At 40.7% G+C, this 10,709-nt stretch overlaps 2 protein-coding genes across 2 annotated transcripts; one reads left to right on the top strand and one right to left on the bottom strand.

Annotated features, from left to right (window-relative positions):
- Positions 1–952: 952 nt before the first annotated feature.
- Positions 953–2,227, top strand: LOC136958889 (jouberin-like). The gene is made up of 4 exons (XM_067253014.1): positions 953–982; positions 1,228–1,395; positions 1,597–1,679; positions 1,908–2,227. Exons 1-4 carry the CDS (start codon positions 953–955, stop codon positions 2,107–2,109), a joined length of 483 nt encoding a protein of 160 aa, XP_067109115.1. The 3' UTR covers positions 2,110–2,227.
- Positions 2,228–2,652: 425 nt separating this feature from the next.
- On the bottom strand, positions 2,653–8,817 carry LOC136958887 (myb-related protein A-like). The gene is made up of 14 exons (XM_067253013.1): positions 8,761–8,817; positions 8,558–8,629; positions 8,330–8,422; positions 7,851–8,071; positions 7,511–7,709; positions 7,325–7,399; positions 6,854–7,132; positions 6,278–6,622; positions 5,847–5,989; positions 5,500–5,608; positions 5,226–5,345; positions 4,785–4,889; positions 4,408–4,593; positions 2,653–4,131 (listed from the first exon to the last, which is right to left on the bottom strand). The coding sequence occupies exons 1-14, from the start codon at positions 8,815–8,817 to the stop codon at positions 4,006–4,008; spliced, it is 2,130 nt and encodes a 709-aa protein (XP_067109114.1). The 3' UTR covers positions 2,653–4,005.
- Positions 8,818–10,709: the final 1,892 nt, after the last annotated feature.

Genomic DNA, 10,709 nt, shown 5'->3' with positions numbered 1-10,709 from the left:
TTTGCACACACTTATCCAAAGCGACATACAGGGTTTTTTTATAAACCGGAAATCTCATGATGTGCAGTCAAATGCTCTACCACTGATCTTAACCAATACCACATTTCGAGAAGTCAAAAGGTATTTTTGTTTCATTTCCATGAATGTTTTGCTCATGAACAAAAGGTAAACCTCCACATTTCAAGGTAAACTCTTACATAGTCACATGGTCTCTCGATGAATGTTGTGACTGCACAGTAGGATGAGTCAGGGAAATGGGTAGCTGAGGGATAAGGTACTGTAGGTTTGAATTTGGCTAGCACAGGTGAGCCTTCCCCTCCGCAACTCTGCCTTATCTCAGCTCAAGGTTGCATGTTTATATCTTACTCAGAGACTATATTGAGTAGATTAAGGGTTGTCAGACTTAACTTTCCAATGACTTGACTCTTCTCTGTTGACTGCTCCTCTTGAACTGGTATGATTAACCTGGCATTATCTGAGCCTGACCTCAAGCAGATTCATCCTACAGTGACTTTTGTAGACATAGCTCCAATCCTGAGTTGCTACATTTAGACCAACATGCAAAAGTCAAATTTTTTACTTGACTATGAGGTTGAACTGAGTGATATATTGAAAACTCATGAAAAGTTAAACTACTGTTTCTTTAGATATTTTAAATCAAAACTTGTACCTTTCCCAAGTGCATTGCATTTTTGGGCAGTTAGTGAGTCTTTGGAAGTGCACCTTAGGACAGTAGTGAAATAGCATTAGGACACCTATCATTGCATGCTTGTAATCATTCATTAGTAGAAGTGAATGTGCACACAGAGGGGTGAATGAATGGAGCGTTGGGACAAATGAAGGCTTATGTATTACAGTTCCTACAACTGTCCCTTATCCTTATTCAGGGATAGTGTTTATCTTTTGGCAGCACTACACTTTGCCATCATCAGGACAGAGTGTACAAACCTAAATGCAATTTAAGACACGCTTAACCCCACATGTAAGCCTCTTAACTGGTCCCCAGTGATGCCATTCTAAATGAATGGGTAGATTTGTCTCGATTTACAGTGTTCTATGCTCAAACTCTCTGATGATGTTCCAGTGTACACTGTCTCAGCAGTCTCTTAACACTTCACTACTCACTATTCATAACTATGAAGTTCTTAAGAGAGGAAGGAGTAATAAAAATATCAGTGGAAATGTAACAAAGCATTTGGGAAAGACATCTTTTGTGTTTTTCTGCAGGTGGTTGCAGCCATCAACTACAGACCTCACGGGGATGATGAGCTTGAGCTCCATCATGGTGATGTCATCCAGGTTCTCTTCAGAGAAGACCAGTCCTGGTGGTTCGGTCGCCTGCCGAACGGCAACGAGGGCTACTTCCCTGCTACGTTTGTCTCCAAGTATAGTCCGGTAGGCTATGGGATACATAATCAGAGTCTCATAGTGGACAAGCGGTTCTGTGTTTTAGAAAATGCACTGTTCTATGTAATGTACCTGAGAATGAAGCTGAATAGAACTTTACGCAGAACCAATTGCTAACTAATTGGTGTACTAGACTGGAGAGACACATTGATAGGTGTAAGAAGGTGTTTCGTTTGTTTTCAGAATGAGAAACCAGATGAAGCTGCTCCCAGCTATTTACGGAGAGGTTCAATGCCAGTTGTGTATCCTAGCTCCCCCCGTGGTGGCAGAGGGTAAGTGCACCCATCCAAATGTCAAAGTTCTCCACCTCTCACTTCCTCTCCTCCCAACCTACCTATGTTCTGTGTTTTCTCCGGTTAAAAGCTCATGACTTAAATGAAGTCTTTCTTTTGTATTTATACTGAGAATGAGAGATGAACCAGTGTCAGCCAAACAATATGAATTTAGCAGATAATCACAGAGACTCTTTTTTGTTTTATTCTTACATGTTGTGGCTGTAGCACTCCCAAGCTCCCCAGGAGAGAAAGCCTGTTGCGGGCCCTGGGGCACACAGAGAGCTCAGGGGGCTCCACAGCCCGGGGCTCCACAGCCCAGGCCTCCCCCAGCCTGCTTCACCGTGTGCTGTCCAAGTCTCGGAGGAAGAGCTGTCCACATATACCTGCAGTCAGCGGCTCCATTAACAGAGCGTTTCAACAAGAATGAAGTCACTGTAGTATTAGTCGCCCAAGCCGTTATGGTTTACTGGGTTGCCGTAGTTGTCACCCCCTTATTTGGTTTTTCACCTTCACCCATTCATAGTCCACTTACATCACCCAGTCATAGTCCACTTACATCACCCATTCATAGTCCACTTATAGGAGTTGATGCCACTATAATGCAATATTCAGAAGAGCAGTACTCATTCTTAATTTATGGATCCCATATTTGTCATTTAGATCTGAAAAGTATTCTGTACTTATTTGCTACATTATAAATATTATATGAATTATATATTCTATACTTTTTTTTTTTTTTTTACAATGTTGTGATGGTTGTACCTATTTGTATATAAAATGTATTAATGTATTAATTTATTCACTTGTTGAATTGGAGTTTGTTCAGCTACAGTACAACACAAGATAAACAAAAATAGTTTCAGTATTTTATTCAAACTAACTGCAAGTTGGCAGTTCTAACCAAAAATGTAGATACAATGCAAATTGTTACCCCATTTATAAAAGCAAGAAACCAAGTGCATGTTTTTTTATAGCATTTTCGTAGCACCTAGAATTTGAAGTCTAACAAAGAACAAATCACATTTCTGATTGTTAAAACTGATAAAAAGATAAAAATGAACTAATCAGATGGGAGTTACATACACAAAACACATTTGTGTATAAAATGTCCCTCTTGATATTTAGTGTTATGTAGTACCTATTTTAACAAAGGATGATAAACCTATCAATGTATTGTAATTGTATTGTAAAGGATTGTAATAGTACACAAACTACCTGTGACATTTATCAGCGTTTTATGTTTTAAGATGATTAGAAATGCACATTTAAAACGCTATAGCTTTAAAAAAAAAACATCAGTCTACCTTACCTACCCAATAAAAATAAACTCTTTGAAAATAAGAGCTTTAACTTATATACATTACACTGCCAACATTGAGTAAAATTAAATAAGAAATGAACATATTTCACATGCAGTTTTATATGTAACATGTTTTTTGTTTTTATCAGATTGTTTTTTAACAACCAATTTGGTACTCCTGCTGCCCTTTGCTTCACTATATACACCCAGTGTGTACATGCTGTAAACTTTACAACCAAAAAGCTTGATTTACAAAAGGACCATTTTGTTATCCAATTATTTTTCTGGGTTTACTTTGAGTTGCCCAATTAAGGAGGAATTAGAATAGTTTCATTAACAAAAACATACTAATCAAGTTTAAAAAAAAACATTAAAATTAAAATTTCTGAATATAGTAAAACAATATATCAGCCTCAATCATGATTATGAAGTTGATTCTTTAAGGTAAGTCAAAGTTGTTTGAAAGTCATACCTGAGACATCACATACCGCGGGATTTTAGATAGGCAGAAAACAGCATGAACATCCTCAAATGTCTACATGTAATATTAAGCCATAATCCAGAGTTGGGCTCTAGGTAGCAGTGCATCAACACCAGACACATGCATTAGAACAATAATACCAACACCCCTTAATAACACCCAGATAGTTTCACGCTCGCTATGCTAGCAGTGAGGTATGTTTAACTCCAGATTATGGCTTTCAATAGCACATGAAAAATGTAAAAACATAAAACACCTTTGTGGAAGCAGTATCCAGGTGCAGTCTTGTACAAGGCTGATCTTTTCTCTAACATACAGAAAAAAGGACTTTGTTAAGAGATTACCCCCTCTGCAGAAACAAATATGACTGCTCATTGTTAACGTAAACTAATAATTGCAACACTTTCTCCTTAATGGATTTAGTATTGAATTTTGATAACAAGAAGAACTTTAAAAACTTGCTGTTAAGACATTGCTAATTTGGAATGTGCTTGGTGTAAATCCATAGTATAGATAGATATAAGCTCCTGGCTGATGGCTCGTCAGAGTACCAGGGTCCTGTAGGCACAGCCAGGGGTATGGGAGTGGATGTACATCCTGGCCTGCTCTGTCATGGTCATCTGGTCATCAGTCTTACCAAACACCACTGTCTCCCACTCACTGCTGACCTACAGCAACAGGAAACACATCAGTTGAGAACTAATTTGGCCATGATCTTCGATTTTTCTCCACCGAGTGTGTGCAAACCTTAATAAAAGGGATGTCCTCCCTCCCCCAGATATTTTGTAAGAACTCTGCCTACTAACCTCTGATTGGCTGAGTCCTCTGCACCCTGAGTCTGCCCCCCCCCCCTCCCACACACACACAATAACAACAAATTAACCATGCATGAAAGTGGTTAAATCATCCTAAATCCAACAAAATCAAATAACATATTCTCTGACCGGGTAGTGTGTTTGCTGAGAGTGCTTGAGGGGGGCAGGACTATCATTAGGGCCCTCCCTCCTGAGGGCAACAGTGAAGGCCTGACAGGGCTCCTGTCTCTCCACTACAGGGGAGAAAGCCAGCTGTTCACAGCCCAACATTGAGCCTCCCAGTGGGGCACCGTTTAGTAAGCTCTCCCCATGAATCTGGAGGAAGAAGCCAGAAAAAAAGTCATGGCAGAATTTCTCTCCCCTGGCCTTTTCATCTTACCCCTTTTTAATGAAAGATGGTTCAAGGAATATAAAAACCCCATAAGAATTTACTCCAATAACGTTTTGCACCAATTTAAAAAACACATTTAATCAAAAATGCATTTCCCTCCCACTTCAAGGTGTACCTGTATGTTGCTGAAGTGTTCTTTGGTTAAGAGATGAGCACTGGGGTTCTCCTTATTCCAGGGCTCCAGAGTCAGGGCTTTTACTGCTCTTTTAGACGCATAGTCCTGAGTGTACAGAAGACAGAGAGTGTAGGAGATACAGTCTAAGGACTATAAATACATTTGGATGATTTAATAAAGCTATTTCCATATCGGTCAAGGATAGAACAAAGCAAATAATCCTTTTTTTTAAGGACAGTGAAAAAAAGTTGCTTGTAGAAAAGTCAGTTCTGTTTTAGAAGGCAGTATAGTGTTAATGTTAGAAACACGTGCACACTGCCGCTCTTACTTCCTTTGGGATGATGTTATTTTAGGCGTTTAGGGTGATGTTATTTTATAACATGTGGTACATTTAGTAGTTTACTCTGTGAACATACTGACAGTGGAGGTTTATGTGGATACCTCATATTTCCAGGTGTTGAGGTCTTCAGTCTGGGAGTCTTCATAAAGTTGTATGTCCATCCCTAACTCATCTTTCAATATCTCTTTCATATCCTCTTCCAGATATGCAAATGACTGGGGCTGAATTTTACATACCACAGATATACAGTAACCAATTATATCAAAACACACCCTGTACTCAACCTTTCAACTCATGTTTTACAATGCAGGCTTTGGGCCTCTATTGGTTTCCAGGAAGGTGACATTTCTGATCATCAAGGTGTCCTGAACGTACCATCATTTTCAAAGGGCCCTCTGTATTATTTTGCATGGTCATGGAATTCTTGAAGGGTGTCGGAGTCTGTGGTCTGGGGAGCATGATGGCTTTCCGTACCTTGGGAGTCCTAAATCTCAACAGAAAAAAAGGGAAGCCTGCATAACAACTCGATGGAACAGCCTCCTATGACTGGCCTTGACAGTTCCTTACACGTACACAAGGCAAACTTCACTTCACTATCTTAGTGGACTGGAATGATAGTTTAAATTCTGACCCAAAAGAAAACAGAACAGCCCAAGCCAAAACTAAACAACCTCCCAAATGCTGACAAAAACCATGTGGTGTACGGCCAGCATAATCCTTACTCAGTGCTCTCATGCTGGTGTTTAGAGGTTGCATTGTTCTGGAGTGGTGTTGTGGCGCTGTCACGATTGTGACCACACACAGGCGTCGAGGTAAGTGCTGGATAGTCCAGACTCAGATTGTCCCCTTCACACACATTGAAAAACTGGAGTGGGACAAGAAATAGATGACAATACATGTGTTACACACCTGCCTAAAATACAAGTAGGTCATTAAAGAGCAGACAAGAGGAACACATAATTTGGATGGGGAACACGTGTAATAACCCATGGCGCTAAACCACAAATATAATTACATAGCAGTACTTACGTCACTATGGTTTTGTTAAGTTGCCTTTCTGTCTGGTTACATAGATATAAGGGTGACTACATTTATAAATGTGGAATGAGATATATTCTGGGATGAATAAAAAAACAAACAAATGGAATCTTGCCTGGGAGGGGGAGAAGGGCAGCACTTTGACAGGGGGGCTCTTGGGTGAGAGGGCACTGTTGTCCAAAAAGGAGGTGCTGTCACACTCGCTGATGAGGGACTGCTCCCCCCACCTCTCCACTCTCCTTTCCCTCGCCCTTGGGATGAAAGGGGCTGTAGGCGGTGAAACAGGCATCCCTTCCAGGTAGTTTCTGCTCGGGTCTGACACGGCGGAATCTTCATCAAAATGGTAGCTAGCGTCCTCTTCCTCTTTGTCCTCCGCACTTAAAGGTGTGGTTTCCTGTTTCTGGGGCGAGGTCATTTCATTCAAACTCAAGCTGGCCACCTCACTCCAAGCCACTGGGTCCTGCAAGATGATACAGCAGTAAGACATGGACGGCTAGCATCTCCAACATGGACACATCAAAGCCCCCCTGACCGAGAGTAAGAGACTCTGACTGAGAGATAAGATTCAAGCCCAATTACAGAAATGTGCTCAAATATGATGCTTTGCCAAGTATAGCATTGCAAGGTTCCTGGCTTTCCTTTGTGAAGACTCCCCAGGCTCAACAAGATTTATGAAAAAAGAACTACAAACCAAATCAATAAGATCCAGTGTCTCGGCAAACTCCGGGATGGTCTGGAGGGAGGAGAGCACGGTGCTGGCTTCCACAAACAGGTACCTGGCCGGTGAGCTGTGGGTGCAAACGGAGGAGGAGGGGCAGTGATGGTGGTGGCCTTCCATACTGTGGAGGTGGAGATGGTACGGGGGGTGGAGGTTCTCCATGCTCTGGTCCCCCATGCTGCCCAGGGCGCTGTTGGTCATGCCATCGTCTGTCACACTGCTGCTGGGCCAGCTAGAACAGCCATCCGTGTGCTACGATGGAGCATACGGAGAACAAGGTTGATTAGGATTGACCGAGCATTGGAAGAATTCTTCCCGCGAGAGTTAAAGGCTGATAAGAGTTCAAGTTCCTGCAATGTACTAATTCATCATTGGTGAGAGGTGTGGTTAGTGTCTTGAATGTGTGACTGTCAAACCAAGAGTTCAGAAAGAGGATACACTCACCTGGACAAAGACAGAGGACTCTGGGATATTGTCCACATACTGGGCGTCCAACAAGCCAAGAGAGTAGCCAGACATCTACATATGGATGTTTGTGAGCGGTTTTTCTTTGGTTGACAAGTACAATTCCCTAGATGTATAATCTATCAATAGATTAAGATCACTATAAATCGAACATCAATCAATCACCTTGGAGGGGATAGTCATAATGTAGTGGCCTTGGACCTGCAGGTGGTCCAAAGAGGAGCTGCAGATCTTGGGTCTTCTCTTGATGGGGGGCTTGGTGCTCTTACAGGCATGAGTGGGAGGCAGGTCCTGGAGATAGCCCTCATGCTCCACCTTCCTCCGCATGGTGGAGTTCCAGTGGTTCTTTATGGAGTTGTCTGTTCTATAGTGAAAGTGAAATGGAATTAGATTTGGATTGTACAGAATTTAAGTAAAACTTTATCTAATGTGACCCATGTCTCCAAGGTTGCATGATATTTAACTTAAAATGTCCTCAAAACAACCTTTGACTATTAGTCATTACCGGCCAGGCAGGAGTTTGGAGATCTCTGCCCAGCGATTGCCTAATCGTTTGTGGGCTTCGTAGATGACCCTGTCTTCCTCATGTGTCCAGGAGGACTTCTTTACATCAGGGTTGAGGTGGTTGTGCCAGCGCTCACGACATTGCTTGCCGATTCTTCCATGTAAGTGTTTGGCAATGATGGACCAACGTTTAGGACCATACCTATGAACTAAATGAATAACCTACGGTACAGATTAGGTAGAGATGAGCTAGAGATAAGGGGTTAAGCAACACACTGTCATTCCCTGTTTCCAAATTTGAATACTGTGAACCGCACTGCCCACAGTATTCATCCCTTCCTCTTTATATCAGCGGACAAGAATACTGTAAGTCTCTGTATAGCTCTGTTACTTAGTGTGACAAGAGGGGAAGATGATAGGACACATTAAAGTGAAAGGTTTGGACACCACCAAATCATAAAGGTCATAAATGGTCTTCACCCTCTCATCCTCCTCCTTTGTCCATGGCCCTTTTACCAGCTCAGGGTTAAGCACCTTTTGCCATCGATGTTGACATTGCACATCTGTTCTTTTCTAACAGGATAGAGAGAGATGCATTGATACATTTATGGAAGTTATTGTGTATTGAGTTATGATTGTTTAGTAGATCCCATTAACACAACACAATGGGTACAAAATGACTGAGACACAAGTCACCTAACAGCTTACCTTGAAATGGTTGGCTATAAATATCCAATCATCTGCACCGTATTGCTCAACCAACCTTTTCAACTTCTCGTCCTTGTAAATCAAAATGGAGAACTGGTCCCAAAAAAAATTCTGACACTTCTGAGATAACACCACAAATGTATCACTATATGCATTTTGATGTTTTTTTCCATGGCACTTTGGAATTCATCACTATCAGTTACCTCATCCCTGGACCACTTAATCTTCTGTAATGACTTTCTGGGACATTTCAGCTCCATGCATTCATAGCCTGAACACTTTGTATGATCCTCCACAACATGACTATGAAAGAACCAAAAGGTATGAACCCAATTTAGCTATATAAATTTAGATAGAAACACATTAAGTTGGACAAAATGCAGCATTGTATAGCAAATCATTGTCTACGTTTTTTTTAAACCACATTTAGTTCATTCACAAGTAACCCCACCTTTTTTAAGAGGATGTCTGTTGCCTGGCAACATTGCTGTCACCACATGTGAGTTAGTGCAACAATGCATTTGGGGCTCCTTAACAATGTGGCTGACAACTACTGTAGCCTCAGTAGCTGGGCTGGCTAAAATCCAAGGAATATATAATAAATCGAGAGAAACTGGCAATAAACTTACCAAATCCTTCGAGTTCTTGTACTGGCCATGGTATCAGATGTAAACCACTTCTTACATATAAACTACGTTTCAACAAGAAGCACAGAAATGTGCCTCATTAACAAATTGTTACAGTTTAAACTACGGTAAACAAATATCACCGATTTAGCAATGAAAATCAGTTTTAGTGTAAATATTTTCCATATTTACATTTTACAAGACATTCAAGGTTGAAAATCCAAACGCAAGTTACTAGCTTGTGTGGCTAGCATATTTTGCTAGCTAGTTGGCTATCTGTGAATACATTATAAAATGGCATACCACCGTGTTCCTGAAGTATAATGTTTGATCAAAGTGTATAATATATGTATATGACATAATCTTGTGACATATTGAGAGCCAGCAAGTCAGTCAGTAACTTACTGTCTGTCATATTCCTGCTGTAAGAGTTGACAGCAGCGTTAGACGTGACAAGTCAGAGAGTTTGTGCATCCCGCCGATTCACGCGCCCACCGCTACAAAAACCAGGTGTCCACGTGGACAGGTTCTCATTGTTCAGCGACAGTCTAGTCCAGCAAGTCAATTTGTGCAAAGGACGTGTGTGTGTGTGTGTGTGTGTGTGTGTGCACACACTAGTCTTTACAAGCAGTTGCTTTGTCCCCATGTTGACCTCTATGCATTGCAGTGTATGTTCTTTTCTATGGCAAACTGCCATGGCATAGGCCAAGCCTATGCTCATCAAACATGTGGTAAAGAATTGGTGCAAGAGTTGTTGAGACAGAAGGTAAACAATATTCCTTTTACATTTTAAATAAAGTGAAATCCAAATTGATGTAATACTTTGAAAATACACAAAGGTGGCCTAATACTTTACAACAAGTCTTGAAAGAGGAAAAAAATAAGAGACAAAAGTAAAATAAAAAGGACATCTATGCATCCATTAAAGACCAAAAATTAAAATAATTTCAAATTCTAATGCTGTATCAATTTATAAATGCAGCATTTAATTCTAATGACGCTGTTACAGAACCGGAAGTAGTAGTCACTACATCAGGGATTTTTCTTACTTATCCCATCCCTCCACTAGATGACGTAACTTGCGTTGTCAAACAAAAGCAAAAGAAAAGTGTATATCCTTTTTTCGTGAACATGACATTTGTCTATGTGTACACAGTTACAGCAATATTACCTGAAATATTTGTTGAATATTTTTTATGGATTTGTAGCATTAACAGATTCGTGCACTTTGTAAGAGTCCTCTGTCATTGGTTTTGAACACGTGACATTGTTGTCGTGAGCCTTTCTACTTATGGCCCATGTGGTCTCTTATCTTCCTGACAACCTCTTATCTTACAGACATTTTGTTGAAGGTATCCAACTCATAATGAGTTACAAAAGGTATGTTAATCTACTTTAGTACACCAAAGACATGCCATTAAAGACCTGATGCAGAGACCAAACGTCTCACAGAGATGCTGTTTAACATCCTTAACTAATTGGGTACCAACAGTCTGGAGCAGCTTGCATAATAAACAAGAAATTGT

Source organism: Osmerus mordax, chromosome 16 (assembly GCF_038355195.1).
Source record: "Osmerus mordax isolate fOsmMor3 chromosome 16, fOsmMor3.pri, whole genome shotgun sequence".
In the NCBI taxonomy this organism is placed as follows: Eukaryota; Metazoa; Chordata; class Actinopteri; order Osmeriformes; family Osmeridae; genus Osmerus; species Osmerus mordax.
Note: the sequence above shows the minus strand (reverse complement) of the source record. Positions and strands in the feature narration are given on the sequence as shown.